The 24,419-nt window shown below is 39.5% G+C and overlaps 1 protein-coding gene across 4 annotated transcripts in view; it reads right to left on the bottom strand.

The window, feature by feature from the left end:
• ADGRD1 (adhesion G protein-coupled receptor D1) overlaps positions 1-23,916 on the bottom strand; it is a 470,522-nt gene extending 446,606 nt beyond the window's left edge. Inside the window, exons 1-5 of one of the 4 annotated variants that reach the window (XM_072600751.1) lie at positions 23,239-23,916; positions 23,062-23,098; positions 5,657-5,740; positions 3,059-3,154; positions 239-352 (exon numbers count right to left, since the gene is read on the bottom strand). In XM_072600751.1, coding sequence (XP_072456852.1) covers positions 239-352; positions 3,059-3,154; positions 5,657-5,740; positions 23,062-23,098; positions 23,239-23,322 — 415 coding nt within the window. In that variant the 5' untranslated portion in view covers positions 23,323-23,916. Of the gene's footprint in view, positions 1-238; positions 353-3,058; positions 3,155-5,656; positions 5,741-23,061; positions 23,099-23,223 lie in introns of all 4 variants that reach the window. The other 3 variants (XM_072600750.1, XM_072600753.1, XM_072600752.1) reach the window with 3 other exon arrangements.
• Positions 23,917-24,419: the final 503 nt, after the last annotated feature.

Genomic DNA, 24,419 nt, shown 5'->3' with positions numbered 1-24,419 from the left:
TAAGATAGAAATGACTACCTTGTGCTGAAAAAAAAAAAATAGCATTTCTTTCTAAAATTCAAATTGCCAGTAGAAGGTAAGCTACTTGACTAAGACTTTTGTTTCATGTTGGTCTTTAGATCTCCAATATCAACATAATGCCTGCTCAATAAAGGTGCATATAATGAATAAAAGTTAGAGTTAGAGGGGACCTAAGAGGTCCTGCTTTCAAAACATAAGAATGGATCCCATCACTTACCTTCAGGATCACATTGGGTTGGGTTACTAATGCAAGAGGCTTTGTAATACAGTAACGTCCCTCCTCTCTTCTCTCGGAGGTAAATGCCTTTACTGACTTTCCCTTCTACAATGTCTAGGCAAGGAAAAAAATGACAAAATCATCCTTTAATCATCCTGTGAGGCAAAACTTTCTGAGGACATGAGTCAGGTATGTAAGTAATTAAAGTGTTTTTGATAATATTTCCAGCTAGTGGCTATTGCCTGAGCTCCCAAAAGAGATCTAAGCCACTGACCTGAGCCTTATCAATGCTTTATTGCCAGAGAAATTACTTTAGGGCCTTCCTTTTCTCACCTCCACACTTTACTTAATTTTACAAGGGTAATATTTAGGTTCAAACTAGAATTTAAAATTACTAATCCTAAACTCCATCTCCTTCTGGGCTCTAATTTGTGACCCCAATTCCCAAATTTTGAAAGAATATTTTGTTAAAAATAAAATCCACTCAAGGACTTAAGTAATCCATGACTCAATAAGCCAGCCAATCATCAATCTAAACAGTTTCATCTTCCTGTTTCATACTTCCTTTTGTCCTTATATAGCCAATGTAATTCAATTTGATTTCCATAGCCCATATTAATATAACTGACAATGGGGGCCTGGTATAAATGATTTATGGAGGAGATAGAAGACTATAAATATTTAGTGTCATTCAAAGTTTATAGTTTCCTAATTGTCAACACATCTGTACCATATGAGCTACTCAACTACATATCCATTGACCTTGAGGGACCCATGGCTATCACTTGATTATCCCATATGGTGGCCTCTCTAAGCTTCCCTCATCATCATCATCATCATCATCATCATCATCATCATCATCATCATCCTCACCTGATTCAACTCACCAGTTTTCTCCAGCCAACAGAAGCAGGATGATGAATGACTCTAAAAGCATCTGCTCAGTAATTAGCACACATATGCCATTTAATTTATTTTTTCAAGGGAGGATTTTTTTTTCTGAGGGGAGGGGGAAAGGTAGAGAATCTATAGACACCTAGCAAGTCATTTTCCTAGTCAATCTAGGCCATGTTGACAACCCAACAATTCCAAAATGCATTGAGATCATAGGATCATAGATTGGAGCTAGATGGGACCTTAGAAGTCCTTTGAATCCGATCCCCTCATTTTAAAGATGAAGAAGCCAAGCCATATAGAGAGTCACATAACCAGTAAGTAGCTGAGGCAGGATTTGGAGCCAGATGTTTCTGACTCCAAGTACAGCATTGCCTCTAGATTATTTCATGAACTAGTTTAAGAGGGCTCCTTGAGGGAAGGGACTTTTTTAATATTCATTAATGTTACTGGCATCCAGGAAGAAAATGTTTCAAAGACCTACTTCTGAGAATTTCAACAGAATTCCAGGTCCAGAAGTGAGGTCAAATTTAGAAAATTTTCCTTTTTGGTTTTCCTTTTGGTTTCCTTTATTATTTTTGTTACTGCTGCTGTTGATAATAGTGATGGTGATAATAAAAATACTAACAACCCCTGACATTAATGTAATGCTTTGAGCTACAAAAGGCATTTTACTGACATTTCATTTAGTCTTCACTACATGTAATAGACTTACAGGGTCTATCACAATAGAGTTTTCCAGTGAAATAAAAGGCACAATTTTTAGCCCCCAAATATATATATACATAGATAGATAGATAGATAGATAATGGCAAGGACTTGGGCACATTCATTTTACAAAAGGACTGATTTTGTATCTGGTTTTTGGTTTGGTTTTGTATTCCTTTCATCTGAAAACAAGCCACTCTGCAGGAATCTTGAGACCCTCTGTAGGCACCATAACTCCAAAGTCAAGTCAACAGGTGTCTATTATCACCTCCAGGATCAAATGTAAAATCCTCTGTTTGGCTTTTACAGCCTTCATAACCTGCCCTGGCCCCCTCAACATGCCAGGCTTCCTACACTTCCTATACTCCTCACTATCCAGTGACTAAGGCCTCCTTGATGTATGCCACCGCACAATTGCTCTGGGCATTTTCTCTGACTTCCCCCAGGTCTGGAGCCCTCTCCCTCCTCACCTTCACCCCCTGGCTTCTCTGGCTTCATTCAGGTCTCAGCTACAATCCCACATTTTATAAGAAGCCTTTTCTGATCTCCAGTAATTCTCCACTTTGCCCTCTGGATATCATGTTTCTTCATAACTTCTTACATGTTGAGTTCCCCTGCTCGACTGTCAGCTAACTGAGGGCAAGGACTGCTTTTGCCTTTTTTTCTTTTTGCTTAGCACAGTGTCTGGAACACAGTAGATGCTTAATAAATGCTTGTTGACTTAACAAAAGATAATTTACATCCACCTTGATGTGCTACAGCAGGGCTTCTTAGCCTATGGTTCACAGATTCCCTAAGGGTCTGTGTCTGAGATGTAAAGGGATCTACAGACTTAGGTGGGAGGATGGAGAAATTGCATCTTTATTTTCACTGACCTGAAACTGAAATGTATCATTTCCTTCAATTATTTAGAAACATGCTTCTAATAAGGGGCCCATAGGTGTCACCAGACTGCCAAAGGGGTCCATGACCCAAAAAGGGTAAGAATCTCTATGTTTTAACCACCAATATAGTTCAAATAATTTTGACCCTAATTTGCAATTCCTCATTCTTACTTTCTGTAGTACTCCTTGTAAGTTTTTACTATTCTTTGGGACATTTACTTCCCTGACATTCTAGAAGGGGGCAACTGAAATCAAATCAGAAATCAGATTGGTCTTCAAGTAAATAGCAGGTCCGAGCTTGACAAATGCAGCACAAAAATATTTAAGTCCTCACCTACGGTTGCAGAGAAGTTAGAGTAGGCAGAGTCATTGGTATATACAAAGGTAGAATTATGGGAGGTAAGCACAGTGAAGTTGTGGTTTCTTAATGCTGGGTGAGACAACAAAAAAAAGGCAGAACACATGAGTCAAACACAGAATCAAACAGAATCAACCATATCTCTCAACATAGCAAGGAACAAACACATTGGGGAGTAGTCATTTTCCTTGAAAAAACAGGGGCCATTTTCTTCCCAAATTCCCCCATCCCTACCACTACTTCCATCCCCCCTTTTATTTATTCTTCAGGAAAATGGATAAATAACATTATCAGTAATCATCCTCAATAACACCATGGCAAATCTATTTCCCAAGTCAGGCTATCGTTGTTCCTGGATTTGTCAATAATAGCTGGTGTTATGAGAAAGGAGATCCAATTTGTTGGCACTAACTCCCCTAAGATTAAATAGTTGAGAGGTATGAAACTAAATTCAGCAACACAATGGCTTAAAAAAAAAGAATTAGGTAATCATGATGTTATGATGACTTATGGAACAGAAATATGGGATGAAAACATTCACATGATATTATGACAAATGGACAAAACAAGAGACTTGAGCCACAACAAAAAACAGAGCTTTCTGCATGCTTACAGCATGGTTTTTAGCCAACTGACATCTTCCCTACAGCAAAATACAGTGATGGATTAGGACTTCTCTGCTTCAAGGACTTGAGAGCAAATTAAAGTATTCTAACACAACAGGATTATGGAAGTATGACTGTTTGAAAAATTAGGCTTCCCACTACTCCCTGCAAAAAAATACATAAATAAATACAGAAAAACTGTTTATAACTAGGCGTAACAGTCTTGACACCAACATTATGGATCAATTATGTTAGAGTAAGCGTTACTGTATAATTGATACGTTTGGACAGAGAGGACGTAATTTAGCCAGTATCTATGTGATAAGCCATGTTATAAAGGTACATTTAGGACTTAAGAAAAAAATCAAACTTTGTGGATTGAATTAATGAAGGGTGGGATGGGGAGGAAACCATATACCCAAGAGTATTTAGATATGTGTTTGAAATATCTTTTGCTACTGTGTGATGGATAAAGGATTATTTCAATAATATCTTTCAATTTTGCATGACATTTTCCCTCTGGGTTCCTTAATGAGACCATTTAAAGAAAAATAGAATGTAAAATGGGGAATCATTTACTGTGACCTGAGCTGGCCACATACCACAGAGTCCAAGGAGACCTTTTTTATTTCTACAAAATATTTTGGAGAAATGCCACGGCCAAAGACATGCAGTCACTTGATGGTTTTTCAAGCAGGACCTTCATTACTGCCTTCTAAGTAGGCAACGTGGAGAAGAAAACCGTCATGGTGAAGTGACCATTATAGTTCATTCTGCCATATTCTCCACTTAAGTCCCTCTTCCAGCTACTAACATTAAGATTAATAGGGCCCCTTGAATTTAACTTAGCTTCACCCCCTCCTCTATAGATTCTAGGGAGGAGATTTTTTTAATGCCAGCTATACTGGAAAGGATGATTTTGAATGGAACAACACACCTGGAGAAAATGGAAGTTCACTAGCGTAGAAAACCCAGGATTCAGCAATATTGTGCCTCCAACTCCAACAAGAAAAAGAAAAAAAACAGGAAAAAAATCTATTTCACTAGAAATAGATCAAGTCTGTCAGAAAGTCAAGGCAGAAATACAATGCAACCCTAGGTTTACACAGTAGTCCAAATGTTTAATGCATTTATGAGGAAATTGTCAATGAATTTTATTCCAAAAAAGAATAGTACCTCAAAAAAATGCTTTCCATTCAAAATGATCCTATAAAAGAGGAGAAAAATTCAGGGTAATGTTGAGCTTTTTGAAACAGAGTGAGAGTGAATTTTTAATATTTTAAATTAAATTTTAATCCTTTTTTTATTTTACAACATCTAAATAAAGGATACTTTATACCTTGGGAGGGATGTAGGGTGTGGGGGAGGGGAAAAGGATAGGAATCTTTTATTTCGGGACTGGAGAAGGGAATTGGTTGATGGGGAAATGGCTTCCCCGGGTGACAAAGAACACCTGAGAAAGGACTTGTGGAGGGTTATTTGAGACATCAATGAACTTAATAATGTGTCCAATGCTTTGGCAATGGAGTTGTTTAGTCTCCATTTGGGCAGACACCTACAATAAGATATTTCTGCCTAAATAAGGAAATGTAAGACAAGGCTTTTCAATGGAGACATCAATGTGAAATCTTGGATGGCTTTTTTTTTTTTTTTTTTTTTTTTGCAGCTGTAGGCAAAGAAAGATTTTAATGAGATTCTGAAGTACTTGAAACTCTTAGTCGTTGGGTCATAAAATGTCTGAAAATGCTATTAAAATGTCTCTGAAATGCAAAATTATGGAGGGAGGGGGGAAGAGTGGAGAAGAGGCGGGATGCCAAAATATTTGTTGGCAAATCCATTCCTACAACCGTGGCTTCAAAGCAAATACCATTCACTTTTGTTTGTCCTATTCCCTTTCAACTTAGTGACAGTGACACATTCTTAGGTTCATGCCCATTGCCTAGGCTTCCCTGTGATCCCCTGGGTCTACCTCCTGTTGTATCCTGAAGTTCATGAATTCCATCCACGGTGTCCAGTGGCCAGTAATGAGAAGCGGATGCTAACACCTCGAACCCTTACAAAGAAAAATAAACAAACACAGACCATTAGGAGAGCTGTCTTGACGTACTTGAAGAGCTATCACACGGAAGAAGGATGAGCTTTCTTCTGCGTGGCCCCAGAGCGCAAAACTAGCAGTCATGGTGGGGAAGTGGCAGAGAGCCAAGTTTAGGCTGCACATTAGGAAAAAAAGGCTAACAATTAGAGCTGTCTCAAAGTAGATTGGGATGCCTTTGGAGATGGTAGGTCCCAACTCACTGAAGGTCTTCAAACAAACTTTGGGTGGGGAGGAAACACACACAGACATATATCTACATATATGTATAGAAATACATACCTATATTCAATATATATACATATATGTAGAACAAGTTCTATATGGTCACTTGTAAGGTACATTATGCATGTCCTTTCTACAGGTACATGTGACCACTGTGGCCATAGGGTCCTAAGATCATAAAATTGGAAGGGACTTTAAAGGTTTACTTTGTATTTATTAGCATGTGTTTTTTCCCATTAGGTTGTAAGCTCCTTGAGGGCAGGGATTATCTTGTGCCTCTTTTTGTATCCCCAGTGCTTAGCACAGCTCCTGGCACCTAGTAGGTACTTAATAAATATTGATTGATTGATCAGGTCTAACTTCCTCCTATTTTTAGATGAGGAAACTAAGGGTGAGAAAGATTAAATGGCTTGCTCAGGATCACAGATAGTATCTGAGGAGGCACCTGAACCATACTCCCTATCCACTGTTGCCTCCCATGCCAATTCAAAGATTCTTTAATTCTGATAAAGACAGAAGATAGATAAGTTTTTTTGCTAATCAAAAGTTCAAAGGTTAGAATAAATGTAGACAATGTCTCTGTTGTTATACTTAGCCAAACAGAGATAAAGCTAGGAATTTTGTGCCTGGGGAAATACAACAGACCCTGTTAGACAAACTAGCTTGAAACGCAAATTGGAGAAGCAGGACAGGGCAAAGGAGGCATTCCATGTCAGTGTGTCATTTTTTCCTCAGTCAGTTAATAAACATTTATTAAGTGATACCAAGGGTACGAAAAAAAGGCAAAAGGCAATCTCTGCCCTTGAGGAGCTTACAATATAATTGGGGAGCCTACAAGTTATACAAACAAGTTATATACAGGATAAATTGGACATAATCAACGGAGGGAAGGTATTAGTATTAAGGAGGGATCAAGAACAGCTTCTTGTGGAAGGTGGGATTTTGGCTGGGACTTGGGAGAATCAAACGAGATAATATATGAAAAGCATTATGTAAACCTTCCAGCATTGCGTAAATATTGGCTGCTATTACCACCATTGTCATCCAGGTTCTAAGCTCTGTTGTTCCATGCTGCTGAAAGACTCTAAGTGGAGTCAGTACCCTCGGAATTAAGCACCTTGGGTGGGACAAAGCCCCAGATGCCCCAACATAATTCATAGTTGTATTCCGATGACAGAAGAATAGATCTGGTAGAGTGTGCCTACCTCAAGGTAAGGGATAGAGTGCTGGGCTTGGAGTCAGGAAGACCTGAATTCAAATTCTTCCTCTGCTACTTACTAGCCTCGTGATTTGAGTCAGATGACTTCTCCCTCAGCCTTAGTTTTCTTATCTGGAAAATGAGTAGGTCAAACTCAGTAGCTTCTAAAGTCCCTTCTAGCTCTGTGTCCATGAGTTTATGATGTCAAACATTTGCAGTCAATTCAGATAACTGAGTCATGTGTCTTGCCATTGTCTGATGTATAGACATAGCCTCAGTGCAAGTTGAACACATAGCCCTACAAGGTGAGCTGGTTATAGCAAAGGTTAACATTAAGGCCAACCTCTTAAAAAAATAGTACAACGATGTATTTGGTGACCTACGGATACAATTATTCCTACCCCTAAAATGTTCTACAGAGACATTGACATGTAAAGCAAACAAAAAAAGTGATCTACAGCTATACCATTGCTTCTACTAACATATTTTTGAGTTTTTTTAATTTTTCAGTCCAGACTCTTGATTTCACTGGTGTAAGCTAGATTGCCTTAGAGAAATTACAAAATTCTTTCCATGACCCCAAGCTTCTCCTTGAAACAAAGGTCCATCTTTTTAATGCCAATGTTCTTATAGTACTTTTATAGGACTATAAGTCATGAGATGCTATGGTGCCCAAAGAATCAAAGCTGTGAATCACCCTGGGGGCAATGGACAGGTGCATGGTGGGCATAAAGAGGAAGCAGCATTTCACAAGTAAGAAAATGCCCAGGAGAAGTGGTATAATAATATAAATTAAATAAATATATTCATTTATATATAATATATAATAAAATATAATATATTAAGTTTATTTTTAAATATAAAATAAAGAAGAAAATAATCAAACAAATGTCCATCTAGGAGGGGGAAAAAATGAACTGGACAAGTATCAAAGATGAGAGATAAGAGGTGGACAGTCCAAGTACTTTACTCATAACCAAGCAAGACCTCCTAGTATACTGGGTGACAGTAAATTTATGGGAGGACATGAACAATAGTCACACAGGATTGGCAGGCAAGAATTACTACAAACTGTATTGTCAGAAGGAATATTCACAAGGAAAGAAACCAGAGATCCATTGGAGTAATGGAGGGAATTCCTGTAATGGAATCTCCCTCTGCTGACACAGATCAACTGCTCATCTGTAACTTAAAATTTCAAAGTTCTCCTTGCTCTTAAGAGGTTAAGTGACTTTCCCTTGGTCATATAGTTAGTATGTGTCAGAAATAGGACCAGCTCTTCCTGATTCTGAATTCCTCCCTGAGCCCACCATGCCACACTGACTTCCTTGCAATCCCTTACTAAGATAGCATTCATTCTGAGTAGAAAAAAATATATATATATATGTATACTCTTTTTCCACTTCTCTAAATTTCATCCTGAAAGAAACATCTGAAAAAACAATATGAGTTCTACATTGAACAGATGCTCTGCCTTCAGAGCCTTCTCTTTCATCAAATCATCTCTTCAGAGAATAAAGGCAAGCTGATTTCCCTACACATCTTTCCCAGTTGCAGCAGGGTCACTCAGAGTTCCAGGTGGAGAAGCTAGCAAAAGCCAAATGTCAGAGCGGTCATTCTTTCTGGTGACAACCTGACTCCCAGTTACCCAACATTGGTAGATGTCGACCAGAAGATGAAAAAAGGACAAAAACAGTAAATTGTGGAGCAGCCACAGGTTGTCTGGGGTTAGGAGCTAAGGGTTCTGATTTGTTCTACTTTTTCCAAAATATGACTGTATGAGTGAAGGCAAAATATACACATCAGATTTCTGCCATACATGCCTAATTGGTCTAGGGGAAGTTGTCCCCCCATGCCTATGGAATGCTTGCCCCCTCACCCCTGCTTCTTTGTCTCTCTTGCTCCAATTCCACCTTCTATAGCGGGTCTTTCCCAGTCTCCTCAGCTAATAGTACCTTCATCTTGGAGATTACTTTGCATCTCTGCTGCTTCTAATTATTGCTGTTTAGTGGTTTTTCAGCCATGTCCAACTCTTTGTGATCCCTTTTGGGGTTTTCTTAGCAAAGACACTGGAGTGGTTTGCCATTTCCTTCTCAAGCTCATTTTACAGATGAGGAAACTGAGGCAAACAGGGTGAAGCGACTTACCCAGAGTCACACAGCTAGTAAGTATATAAGGCCAGATTTGAACTCATGAAGATGAGTCTTCCTAACTCCAGGCCTGGCAATCTATCCACTGTGTCATCTAGCTGCCTATCTGTCTTGTATATACCTTATTATTTACATGTTGTCTCCACCTTTAGAATGTAAGTGTCTTTGAGGGTAGGAATTGTTTTTGCCTTTCTTTCTAACACAGTGCTAGGCACATAGCAAGCATTTAATTAATGGTTTTTGATTGACTGATCTGAGAAATGGTGGGGTTGATCCACATATGCTGGGAAAGAGTAAGCAAACAGACATATAACAAAAGGTCTCCTGAGGGTGAAAAAACATGGGCATTCAAAGTTCTCCCAGCTGCAGAAGGCAATCTGTCTGCATTCAACATAAACCAGTCCCTACAGAGAGGTCCCATGGAGTCTATTAAAAGAATTGACCCTCTTTCTTCACCTAAATAAATGTATATACATACTCCTATATGCCCCAGATGGCTACAGGGACAATTATCTGATGAATTCGGGTTTTTTTAAGGTTCTACTTTTCTGAAAGGATGGCAGCATTTTCCATTTTGATAAAAGTAGACATATATGTGCCCTGGTGCATCACTCTTGCAACAATGCAGAATCACTCAGACTATGCAGTCTGAACAAGAATGCATAGAGTTAGAGTGAACAGAGAGAGGGCTGGCCTTGGAGGTAAGGGCACTTCAGTGGCTGTGCCGTCCTGGAAAAGTTATTTAATCTATCTGAGGTTCAGTTTCTTCATCTGTAAAATAGGGATAATAATCACATTTATGTCACAAAATTGTTACAAGCTTCACATGAGATAATGGATGTACATTTTTCAAACATTGTTGAATAAATGTGAGCTATTATTATTTCTAATAAATGCTATTATACTATACTATTAAAATGAGATACTAGGAAAGAGCTCAGTGGCCATCCTGTTCCAACCCTTCCAGAAAGGAAAAGTGGTTGTCATTAAAATAATTGCCTTTCTTTGTGGGTGTAGTCACCTAAGGGTAGGGGGCTGATTGAATTCATAAATAAATCACTCCTGTCCCACTTAAAACTTACAAAATATTCTAACCCTGATATCTGAATCAGGTGAGAATATCTTTATTGAACCAAGTAATCAATTAAAGGCATTAAAGGAAGTGTGAATAATCTTCAATCAATTTAGAAGACGTGAAAGTCATTGGATGAAATTAAATGAGCTATACAGGAAGTATATTGGAATTGATTTAAGAGATGCATCTACATCCAATGAGTCTTTATATAAAATAGCAAGCCAGTTCAGAACCCAAGCATTTGAGGGTTTGCCATCCAACCAAACCTCTGAGAGGGAGTCACTTAGGGTAGAAGGGCAGAGAAGAAGAGCTCTTATGTCCTCCCCCATTGACCAGAGGACGACCTTGTGAACTTCTAAAGGTTGGAAGATTTGGGATTTCTCCCAGGTTTCCTAACTTTGTCCCCAGAACAGCAGTGGCAGGGGGCAGCGTCTGAATTAAAAGCTAAGGATAAACTGCAACTTTGGGAATCTCAAGCAGCTGGGTCACCCAGGGTTTATGGAAAACTTCCTGATGGATCCACAAAGGGAAGAAAAGGGTTTCCAACAAAAGGACTTCCAGGAGCTATAGGTTAATTCCCTTGCTACATAATCTTCCTAAACTAAGCCCACTTTCCTCTAGACTCTGTATATGCTTGTAGAAGAATGTACCCCAGGTTTGGAAGGGTGGTTGGATCAAATGTTCTTAATGAAACGCCTTAGTAAACACTTGTTTCCTTTTGTTCAACATGTTTAAAAATTTTTAAATATTCAATAAATCCTCCTTTTGCTGAATTTTTATATGATTTGATACTGAATTTACAAAACCTTGACATATATTCTTTAAATCTTCATTATGAAAACACATTTATCACATTGGATATTAAGCATAATTTTACAAGCAGTTCATTTTCTAAGTCCATCCTTGGTTATGTCCCATAGGTTTTCTTTTTTTTTAACTTTCAAATAAATTTTGGTTGATAAATTTTTGCTTTTACATAGCCTAAATTTTATCCTCCCCTCTAAATATAGGTTCCTGGATGGTTAAGTAAAATCAGCTAATAATCAATGCAGAAAGAACACCAGTGGGGGCTCATAAGTTTTGGTGTGGTGGGGAGGGAACCTAACTCCTCAAGGTTACCCCTACAATCTTGAAAAGAGGTAGCCCAGTCACCATCTGGGTACCCAAACTACTAGTACACATTGAGAAAGGAACCCCAAAGCTTGGTCTATGGACAAACAAAAACTAATTTTAGACTCAGCTTTAAGAAACTAAGTTTTCCTGTCTAATCACTGAAAGTTTGATCAAATGAGCATCAGAGTGCTCAAGGCCCTCTAAGAAGCTTCAGGAGACAGCTAAATCATGTCAAGTCTGTGGGGAAAGAGCCAATATGGAACCTTTAGATCATAAAAATCAGATTTTTGTTGCCTATGGCATAGATGATACCTTCCTCTTCTAAGGGATCCCAGGGATTCAGATCTATAAGGGAAATTGGAGATCCACAACCAAGGGCTGTTAAGTTAATTGCGATCCATGGAGAGACAGAGTCAGACAAAAAGACAAACAGAAGGGGAGGGAGGAAGAGAGAGAGAGGGAGAGAGAGATAGACTATATTCAAGTCTAATTGGCTTCCTTTGTAATCCTATGAATCTTATTTTGTGTGTTTTAAAACATTCAGATTGCCAAAGGGGTCCAGGACAGAAAAAGCTAAGATCCTGTGAGTGGTCCAACCCCTAGATACATGACTTTGTCATAACTGTTATCTGCCTCAATTTCCTCAACTGTAAAATGGGGATAATAACAGCACCTTTCTACTAAGGTTGTTGTGAGGATGAAATGACATTATATCTGTAAATCTCTTAGAACAGTGCCTGGAAAATAGTAGGTCTTGACAAATGCTTATTCTCATTCCCCTTGCTTCATTTTACAGATGAGGAAACTGAGACCCACTGCGGGCAATGGGACTCAGCCATTCCTAGCAAACTTCTGCCAAGGGATAAGGAAGATGCAGTACTGAGTTTTTGCCATCTTTACCATATGACCTGGAACTACATTCAGTGGGAGTTGGAGTCCCTGTCCTCTCAGAATTGGATGGAAGTTAGCTGTTAATTCCATAACCAGGCCAGCCAATGATTATCCAGGGAAAAAAGGGTTTGGTTTTTCACGTTTGTTTTTTCCACTTCATAAAAAAAGTTATCTGCAAAAGGACATGTTTATGAACTAGAAAAATGTGATCTGTGATGACTTAGTCAATATCTCCTGTGATTCAAGCTTAACGAGTCATCTCAGCCTCCCCACCAAATCATGAAGTCCATTAGCTAACAAATGCTTTATCCTATATTTGTCTACGTATTTCTAGATGTTATGCCTCACAAGAGAGTGTAAGTTCTTTGAGGGCAAATCTGTTTCATTTTAGGTCTTTGAATCCTTAGCTAAGCTTGTCAAATAGTAGATGTTGCACAGCTAGGGGTGAGGGGTCAGAATTTGAACTCTGGTCCTCCAGTTCCAAAACCAACGATATTTTTCCCCACCATACCACACAATTTGCAATGTCTAATAGCCATTTTAAGGCTGCTTTTATAATTCTTTATAACCTTAGTTAGCAAGAAGATCTCTTCAAAGGAGCTGGAAGGAATTTCCAAGGAAATCTACTCCAAACTCCCTTATTTACAGATGAGAAAAGTGAGGTTCAGGAAAGTTAAGTGACTTGCTTAAGGTGAGTCAGGAGGTAAGCATCAGAATTGGAATTTAAACTCAGGTCTTCCTGAGTCAGTGATCTTATCCCATTAATATCCCATAAGGCAATTTTAGCTTCCAAACATCTCTGGGAAAGTTGGCTAGAAGTAGCTAGGATGGAGCATTGGGCCTGGAGTCATGGAGACCTGAGTTCAAATCCCTTCTCAGTCACTATCTGTGTGACCCTGGGCAAATCACTTAACCTCTGTCTGCCTCCGTTTCCTCAACTGTAAAATGGAGACAATAAAAGTACCTACTTCCCAAAGTTGTTGCAAGGATCGTGAAATAATATTTATAAAGCACTGAGTACAGTGCCTGGTACGTAGTCAACACTTAATAAATGCTCATTTCCTTCCTTCTAGGGAAATGAGGATCTGACAATAATCTGGTTAGCCATGCCAATGTCGACGAGCAGACTAAATAATTCAGGATAAAAATATCTACTTGGGCACTAGAATTGCCCAGATTGATCATTTTAGCTGGATCGTTACCACAATGCCAGCTCTGTTATCTCCAGGGTCAAATATAAAATCCTGTTTTGTTTTTAAAGCTCTCCACTGCTGGATCTCATCCTAACTTTCCAATCTCCTTCCTCTTTATTCCTGGGCCCCACACTGTACAATCGAGCTACACCAACCTGTTTCCTGCTCCGTATATGCAACACTCTACATCCTACCTCTATACATTTGCACTGGCTATCTCCCCAGCCTGGCATGCTTTCCCTACCTCACCTCTGGCTCCTGTTTTCTCTGGCTTCCTTCAAGACTAAGAAGAAATCCCACTTTCAGTAGGAAGCCTTCCCCAATGTCTCTTAATCCAATCCCACCACCCTACCCTCCAGTGACTACTCTCTGAGATCACCTTCCATTTACATGGTATATGTCTGGAATAGATAGAGACAGATAGACAGAAAAAGAAAGACAGATGGATAGATGAATAGTTACAACATATAATACAGATAGATATAGTATAGAAGATATAGTATTGATAGGTAGAGAGGAGAGATGGATATAGTATATGATATAGAGAGATATATAGTATTAATAGAGGAAAGATAGATGGATAAATAGATATAGTATAAAATATAGACAGATATAGTATATAGTAAAGAAGATATAGTATTGATAGAGAGGAGAGATGGATAGATATAGTATATAGTATAGGAGAGAGACAGATGGATAAATAGGTATAGTATAAAATATAGACAGATATAGTATATATCATAGAAGACTTAGTATATAGTATTGATGGGATGAAAGGATAGACAGAGACAGAGAGAAAGAGACAGAGAGAGAAAGAGACAGAGAGAGGTAGAGAGATGGGTTGATGGATAGATAAATAGGTATAGTATAAAAATATAAATAGATATAGTATATAATATTGATAGGTAGAAAGAAGACACAGACAGAGACAGAAACAGAGACAGAGATTTGCACACTGTCTCCTTCATTAGAATGTGAGAACCTTAGGGGCCAGGTCCAGCTTTTCTCCTTTCTTTTTATCCCTAGCACTCAGCACAGTGCCTGGCATACAGCAGATATATAATAAGCATATTATGACTGACAGACTGACTGACTTTCCTCAGCACTGCACAGATACAGTCACAATAGTATTTGCCATCTCAAAACATAAGCAAGACATCAGTCGTCTAAACCTGAAATCAAAACTACAAACATTTATTTACTGGGCGCATACTCCAGACAAATCATTTTTGCTTGGCATTGTAGCAGACAAGGATGAAGGAAGAAAGGTTCTGCAGATTCCTAGAGTTCATCTTTTGTACTCACTAACAGTTTCCAGAAAAGAGTATAATGGAGAAAAGCTTTGGATTTGGAGTCAGACAACTTGCATTTAAATCTTAGCTTCCCCTATATTGTTACTGACCCTAAGGCTAAAGAGGACAAATCTAATCCTTCTTCCACAGAAGAACCCAAAGACAATTACTATGTCCACCCTAAACCTTCTCTTCTCCAGATAAAACATTCTTATTTTCTTTAGCCCATACACATTTGACATTAACTGGAGGCCCTCAATCATTTTGGTTGCCACTATCATGAAATCATACTCTGTATCTGTTGATTAAGATTATATTTAATTAGGTCTAATTCCATTTCTAACCCTAATTCTGAGGAATTCAAATAACCCTCATTCCATGTAGAACATTCTCTGCTTTTCTGGAAAGTCATTAAGAAACCAATATCCTGGCACAGTGGAATCTTGACTAGTGGGCAGACTGTTTAAACCCCAAATTTAAACTTAAGCAATCAGGGTAAAATTAACTATAATAACTGTAATAGTAACTAACATTTTTATAGTGCTTACTATATGCCCTGTACTGTGCTAAGTCCTTTACATTTGTAATCCTGCTTGGTCCTCACAACAACCCTGGGAGATGATTGTTATTATCATCCCCATTTAATAGATGAGAAACTGAGGCAAGCAGAGGTTAAGTCATTTACCCTAGGGTCACAGAGCTAGGAAGTATCTGAGGCTGGATTTGAACTTAGGTCTTCCTGACTCCAGGGCCAGGGCTCTGTGCCTATGGTGGCCACCTAGTAGAGACCACTCTACTGCAGTAGGCTTCCTTTGCTAAAGGGAGGTTCTTGTGATCCAAGAATGTTACTTGTATTACTCATTCTTTCAATGAGCACTTATTTAATGCCCTTTGTATGAGAATTGTGGTAGCTAAGGAAAGTACAAACATTAGAGTATGACGATATCCCTGCCTTTTTCATTTTTTTGTGTTTTCCCAAGTCCACCAAACTCTTTATAAAGTTCTCATTCACATATGGAAAATTAGAGTAGGTGTTGGAGTCTTGAGCGCTGCATTCAGAAGAACTTGAGTTCGAGTCTTGGCTTTGCCACTTATTTTCTATATGACCTTAGATAAGTCATGAACTTCTTAGAACCTCAGTTACCACATCTCTGAAATATGGAGTTAATCCTTGCACTATCTACTCCACAGGCTTGCGGGAAATGGACTCTTACTTGTCCACAAAAAATATCCTATAAATATCAACTGTTAGAGGCAGTGAGGCATCATGCTGTTTGTCCTTCATTCTTGAAGGGGATGTCTTGATGTGCAAGTGAATTGGATTTAAGAGTCAGTCATCAGTCTCCTCATTAGAGTCCACTAGCAAGACATAGGTCAAGATGACTAGGGATGGCCCCCGAGACATAATTAATAGACTTCTGGACTTGGAGGTAGGAAACCTTGTGTATGAATCTTGCCTCAGACACTTACTAGCTATGTGAGCCTTGGTTTCCCCATCTGTAAAAGGTGGGAGGTAAAATGCCCCTTCTTTCTCAGAGTTTTTGTGAGGATCAAATGCAATCATTTGTACACCTTAAAGGCTATAAGAATGGTAGCTTCTGTTGTTACTATTATCCCCTACCTCACCAAGATACCAAATGGCAAAGAGATAGTTACATTCCATTTTTTTTCCTGTTGATTTCTATTATGCCCCAATGGAACAAACTTCAGGTTGTACCTTCAGACCTACAGCTCATAAACACATTTTAGAACTGTGCAGGGATCCCTAGATGAGAATCCAACTGGCAAGAACTGCCTCCATTTATTACGAAGAAAGCCTCCCTTTGTAGGTTTGTAAGATGTATAAGGAAATGTGGTAGATTCACATGAGAAGTGGTATCCTATGTTTGTCCTCTCCCTCAGCACTTTCATTGGGGATCGTGCTTTGAATACCTGAAGCAAAGCCAAGAAAGGCCCAGCAGACCTATCATGCTGTGAGAAATGTCAGAGAGTTCTAGGCACATGGTACCAGGGAGGGCACCCTTCCCAGTGCCACACCCTATCATCGATCATCCCCTAGAGCTTTGAACTAATGCCAGTGAAAGAAGAATATAAGGTACATACAGAAATGTGGAAAAAAGCCAGCGAAGGGAATGAAGGGAGGGGGAGGGGATGATAAAAGAAATCAAAGGAGAATCTGGAAATTAAGTAAGAAATGAAATGTTAACCATAATGATGTGCTAAGGAGCACAGCTACAGGGTTGACACACCTAGACCTGGAAAGCAGGCCCCAGTAACATAAGTTCTCCTACTAGTACATAATTTATTGCCTTTTCCCATTGTGTGTGTGTGTGTGTGTTTCCTCAGTGATTACAGAATTAGAGATAGTTTATTTCTCCTCTGACTGGCAAAAGTTCAGAGACTACCTTAGTAACCTCCCAGTCTGGCAAGCAACCAAGAGAAGGTAAATAAATAGGCTGACTTTAAATAGTGTTCTCTCCTGGTTCTCCTCCTACCCGTCTGATTGCTCCTTCTCAGTCTCCTTGGAGGATCATCCTCCAAGTCACACCCAGTAACCCTGGATGTTGTCCACTGTCTAGTCCCTGGACCTTCTTCTCTTCCTCAACACTCACTCCCTTGGTGACCTTACCAGCTCCCAAGGATTCAATGATCCTCTCCATGTAGATGACTCCCTTTATCTCACAGCTTCTTTGAAGAGGCAGCTCTGGTGCCATTTTCTGGGCAAAGTCCTTCTTCCTTCTCCCCCAACTGCTAGTATCCTCCCTCTCTAACTCATTCAAATTTAACTACTTTGGGATTTATATACACTTGGTGGGGGAGAGGGGGGAAGCAATAGGAGTTAAGTGACTTGCCATAACTAGTAAGTGTCTGAGACCAAATTTGGACTCCAGGGCTGGTTACTCTATCCACCGCATGACCTAGGTGCCCTGATTTATATACACTTTTATTTGTTTGCACATATACATTTTAAGGTACTTTTTAGATATGCTTAAAATATAAACCCACTGCAAACAAGCATTATTTCATCTTTGTATTTGTACTTTGTTCTACCAAAGCCTAGCATAGTGCCTAGACCCTGGCACATAGTAGGTACTTAATAAATGCTTATTGATCATTGATGTACTTTTATTGCTATATATCCAGCTCTAATCTCTCTCCTGAGGGGCAAGTCCTTTTGAACATCTCAAACTCAATATGTCCAACACAAAACTCATCTTTCCCCACTTTCAGCCTGCCTATTACTGTCAAAGGCACCATCATTCTCCAAGTCATGCAAGCTAACAACTTCATTTTCATCTTTGAGTCCTAACTGTCACTCATTCCACATGACCAATCTGTTGTGACATCTCTCAAATACACCCCCTTCTCTCCTCTGGCACTGCTACCATTCTAGTGCAGGCCCTTTTCATCTTATTGCAATAATCATTGCTGGTGGGACTGCCTACCTCAAGTCTCTCTCCATTCCAATTCAAATTTTCCTAACACACAGATCTGTCCATGTCATTCCCCTATTCAATAAACTCCTAGGGCTCAATCTAATATGAAGAACATTTTAACCCAACATAAAAGTGGCTAACCTTTGACTCAGCAATCACACCACAAGAACTTCACCCTCCAAAGATCAAAGGCAGTGGGAAGGCTCCATTTATACCAAAATACTTATAGCAGCATTTTTTTTTTTTTTGCAGTGGTCAAAATCTGGAAACAAAGTGAGCACCATTGATTGCAGAATGGTTGAACAAATTATGGTCTATGAATTTGTTGTCAGTTGTTTTGCAATTTTGTCCAACTCTGTAACTCCATTTGGGGTTTCTTGGCAGAGATACTGGAATGGTTTGCACTATCCTTCTCCAGCTCATTTTACAAATAAGGAGACTGAGGCAAACAGGATGAAGTGACTTGCCCAGGGTCACACACCTAGTTTAATATCTGAAGTTGGATTTGAACTCAGAAAGACTAGTCTTTCTGATTCCAGCCCCAGTGTGCAATCCACTCTGCCACCTAGCTGCCCATGTCTATGGAGAGCATAGAATAGTATTATGCCATGAGAAAAAACAAACTTGAAGCATTCAAGAGAAGCACTCATTTGACCTGATACACACCAAAAAAACAGGATATGTACTATGATCACAACAGTTCTAAGAAAAATAGAACTAAAAACCCTCTGAATACAGATCAATGAAATAGCCTATGTTGGTTCCAAAATGCAAATGATAAAATATGTATCTTTCTTCTCAACCAATCATCAAGCAATTATAAAGCACCTACTATGTGCTACACTGTCCTGGGGGAGGGGGGGAGACAGTATAAAGACAAAAATAAAACAGTCCCTATCCTCAAGAATAATACATTCTAAGAGGTGAGATAATCAATCATTAAGCACCAAGGAGGTAGCAGCCACTACTCTTGGAACATAATGGCAGGTGTGAAGAAATCCCTACCCTCACAGAGATAACACACACATAGAAGAATAAACAAAATATACATACACAAAATGCATTTGGAACAAGGATAAGGCAATGAAGGGGAGAAGATTGGCAACTAGAAAAATCAGGGAAGGCTTCATGTAGGAGGTGACTTTGAGGAAAACTAGGAAAAAAATAGAGAAGTCACAGGATCCTAGAAGGGACCCTAGAGGTCAATAGGTGTAGCCCCTTTCATTGTACAGATGAAGAAACTAAGGACTAGAGAATTGAAATGACTTTCCCAGGACCTCATAGCTAGTAAATTTCTGACTATGTTGCCAGATCCCAATCCATTGGTTCATTTACTAATAGCTAGGGATTTATTGGGGTAAAGGGTACTGAGAGATGAAGGCAATATTTTGTTTAAAATGCATTGATGTATGAGAGAGAGAGAGACAGAGACGGAGACAGAGAGAGAGAGAACATAAGGAAGTTAATGCCATACCTTCTTGGGAAAGAAGAAAGGATCTAAGTCAAACCATAACTAGTAATTCTAGCACCCAGGGCAATTACCACAAATTGTGCCTTTCAGGAAAGTAACAAGGAAGGCACTTTAAAATCAACTTTTTAAAACAAAATCACTTGGGAGGGGAAAGACCTCAAACCTCAGGATATAAGGCTATGTGGGGTGGAGAGAGGGAGAACAAAGACCGCCCACTCCCTTCTCCAGACACCAAGACCATGGCTAAGGAGGCCACCCCTGGCGAAGAGCATATGGCTGGACAGAGGGACAAGGCTACTGGAGGGAAGATGCCCTACTTGTCAACTTCCTAGTACCAACTCATCAGTCTTGCTAATTGAGTGCTGAGAGCTGTTGTTTCTATCTGATCAAGAAGGGTGCCTGTCAGTATCCTCTGAACTTTGGACCCATTCAACAAAGCCCCTTGTGAATCTAAGAAGCACTTGAAAAAAATAAAAGAAATGTGATCTAAGGAATTAGAAGAGTTTCTCTGCTTCTGTTGTCAAGAGAAGTGAATCAAGGCAGCAGAAGCTACCTCCTCACACAGTATGCCAGAACTGTGTTTAAAATTCACAGATTCAGACTCAGTAGCTAACAACTGTGTCCATGACACCCTGAGGAGTTGTCCCCAAAGCAATCATTCAATCAGTAGACAAGAATTTTTTAAATGCCTACTATGTGCCAAACACTACACTACACACTGGGGGGAATCTCTCAGGATTGTGAACTCTGAGAGAAAATTTTGAAAAAGGGAGCAAGGGAAGAAAGAAGGAGCTCATATCTTTGGGTTGGTCATTAAAATCTTGTTCCTTCAGAAGACAGGTTGAAGGTGGAGACAGACAGCTCTCCTTAACATCAGGACCACATGCATGAAGACATGGGATCATTGTCCCCTACATGCTAAAGCAACATAGTCCAACCATCTCCTTTTATAGGGGAAGACATTGAGGCTCAATAAAGCTAAGTAACTTGGCCATAGGCACATCTGGATATAGCACTTTAAACACATTATATTATGGAAGCTGCATAGTAACCATGTGCCATCCTCATCAGATAGATACATAGATTGACACACACACACACATACATACATACATACATACATACATACATAGACAGACAGATAGATGGATTGATAGATGGATGGATTGATGGATGGATGGATTAGATAGATAAATAGGTAGATAGATATACACACATACAAATATATATTCCATATATAGATAGAAATATACACACACACCTATATATATTAAAAACTGAGACTCAGCAAGGTCATGAGACAGAGATGAATCTGTGATTTCTTTGCTGTGGGGAGGAGTTCGCATTGAGTAAGGTCTCTCTACAACTTATGGTCTTATACAGTTGCATAGGGGGGACTGATAGGTTAAATGACTTGTCTAGAGTCATACAACCAGTCTGGGTCAGTCTGCACTTGAATCCCAGCCTTCCCGACTCCAAGGCTAGCTATCTTCTCTGCCATACCTCCTCTATCAGATACAGAGAGGTCACAGGATCAAGGGGTGACTGTGTTATCCAACTCCCCTCACTTTGCCAAGATAAGTGAGTAGTGCACATGGTCACATGGCTAACAAATAGAAGAGATGGGATTTGAAACCACATCATCGTCTTCCAAACAAGCCTTCTTTCCAATACCCCAAAATAGTTGTCACACTCACCTATATAGGCTCCCATCAGTCCACAGTAAACTTATGTGAAAACATACCATGGTAATATGATATAATATAATATAGTATGAAATATATAATGATATATAATATATAAATATATAATATGTATGATATAACATAAATTAATATATCATATGATATAATAATATATTATGTTAATGTAATCACATTTTTTCAGTTGTGCCTCATGCTTTGTGCCCCATTTGGGGTTTTTTTAACAAAGATACTGGAGTGGTTTGCCATTTTCTTCTCCAGCTCATTTTACAAATAAGGAAACTGAGGCAAACAAGGTTAAGTGTCTTGTCCAGAGTCACACATCTAGTAAGTGTCTGAGGCTGGATTGGAGTCTTCCTGACTCCAGCCAGTGCTCTATCCACTGTCTTATTTTATATTCTTATAATAATAACTAGCATTTATATAGCATTTACTATGTGTCAGGCCCTGTGCTAAATGCTTTATAAATATTATCTCACTGTCCCTCATGACAACCCTGTGATGTAGGTGTCATTGTTATTACCCCCCCCCTTTTTTTTAAGTTGAGGAAACTAAGGCAAACAAGGGTTAAGTGGCTTGCTCAAGGTTATTCAGCTAGTAACTGATGCTTCATTTGAATTCAGGTCTTTGTAAACTCCCTAAATTGCCTCAATCATGGATTCAGGGATGAAACGGACCAAACAGTTCTTCTAAATCAAACCACTTCCTTTTATAAATGAAGAAACAAGACCAGAGAGAGGGAAGTTACTCAGCTGAGGTCGTACAGGGGAATCAAACAGTGAAGCGGAATTTGAACCTGCATTCTTTGCCTTGAGATTCTAGGGTTATCTTTTCTTCTTGGTGGGACACTGTCATTCTCCTCTGCCGACAATAGCAAGACCTGTTCCATGTTCCCTTAATTAAAATAAACCAATCCATCGAAGAGAAATTGTGGACTACGGCTGAGCCAGAAATGTGTAGTCCACACAAAACTTTCAGTTTCTCGATTACTATAACTCACCTTTGGACACCAGCACATGGGAAGTTTAAACAAAAAGCCCAGGAAGACCGGTCAGATTTGAACTGTTCAAAGCGTTATTGAAATCACCATGAAGCTCAAGATTTACGTCATGAATGTGTATGTGCATGGAGTCTGATTTACACACACACACACACATACATACACGCACAAATGAGCTTAAAAAACAGTACATGGAAAACTGCGGAGGGACATTCAGCAAAGGAAAACATGCTAAGGCAACTGACCCTCAGTCGCAAGATTTCATAGGACAGGACCCAGGAGAAAGTTCTGTGGACAAAGCAAGCCCCTCAGTCCCCGGATCTGAAGTGAGGAGCAAAGCCCAAAACAGAGGAGTTAGAAGCAGACTCAGACACGAAGCAGCAGGACACCAGAGAAAGGCGATGAGGGAAGGCTGGTGGTCCCAACATTCCCCAGTCCATCTCGGCATTAACAGCCGTGGATTTCTGGGGTTTTCAGGGATCATTCTGCTTCAGCAGAAGTTTGGAGGGTTGAGCCATAAAGATTGTCTCTCACCTGGATGCCCCTGTGCTGGAGGATAATTTCCAGATACCTGCACACGTACACAAATGAAAAAAAAAAAAAGATGTCGTTGGATAGTAAGACAGAGGGCAAAAGATAATAGAGAAGTCTTGATAAAATTCTGGGGAAGCTCCACCCCACCCTCCGAGCTCTTACCCTTTTGGAAATTACCTGCTCTTCCAAAAACCAAAAAAGCATCCACGAACACCAACAGAAGACAGACAACAGCTTCCTCATGGTGGTCTTGCCAAACATTCGAAATAAAAAAAAAAATGAGTCAAGCCAGATCCCGGGGAGGTGGGTTACAGAAATCCAAGTTTATTTGTTTGGTTTTGAAATGTTAATTCTCACTTCTTTGTGAAAAGGGCATCTTCACAGAGGTTCAGAAAATGCATTTCGGAAGTTCTCCCGTTCCCCGTCGGCTGTCCAGAGGCATGGATGGGTGTTTTCAAAATTCAACAACTTTCAGGAATCGATAAATGCTTTACCATGACTAGAGCAGCTGAGGAATGTGGCAAGAATCAATCCAATTCCAAAATGCACAGTTCCCCAGAAACAATCCCAAAAATCTTCCTGTGCTCGGTGCCAAGGAGAGGTCTCTCATTCACCATGTGTTTTCTTGTCTCCTCTGGAGTGTACGGGAGCACCCTGTCTATCCAGCTGTGGTTCTGAGTTATTCTTTAAAAAGGAGGGAATGAGGGGGGAGAAACCCCTTAAAAGAAATTTTTTTCACAGAGTTGCTCTGGCTTTCTCCAGAGTAGAACTGAAATGATTTGCTAAATCCTTCCCTGTGAGGCTCATGTTTGCACCTCCATCCCAGATCTCGTTGGGTGGAGAGAAAGTCTGAGTGATGTCATGTTCTCTCCTCAAACTTTGTCCCATTCTGTTTCTCTATTTATAACTTGTTGCTGCTGTCTCCTCGCTGGGTCCTAACACCAGTCTGTTAAGAACAATTGGAAATATTTAAAGTCTCTTGGGTTCAGAAAGCAGACCAGAGAGCACAATATTGGAGGGGGAGAAGGGAGGAGGTACACTACCCCACAGCTAGCTCACTCAAGCCAGCATAAATATTAATAAATATTTCAACTTAAAGCAAACAAGAAAATCTATTTAACTGAAAGTTTTGTTTGGCTGAAGAAAGAAAGAAGGTGATACTCAGGGGGGGAAAGACCAAACCCATGCATCCTTCACTGACCAAAGTGTTGGCTGCGTTGTGATTAGTTAACCCTTTGCCAACTCAAGGAACGCTATCTCTGAGCTTTCTTTCCAAATCTATTAGCTCTTATGTCTCGCAATTCAAAGCACCTAGGAAAGTGTCAAGTATCCTGGATGCTATTTATGGGAAGACCTAG

Source organism: Notamacropus eugenii, chromosome 4, assembly GCF_028372415.1.
Source record: "Notamacropus eugenii isolate mMacEug1 chromosome 4, mMacEug1.pri_v2, whole genome shotgun sequence".
Taxonomy (NCBI): domain Eukaryota; kingdom Metazoa; phylum Chordata; class Mammalia; order Diprotodontia; family Macropodidae; genus Notamacropus; species Notamacropus eugenii.
This window is presented reverse-complemented; position numbering and strand designations above follow the sequence as displayed.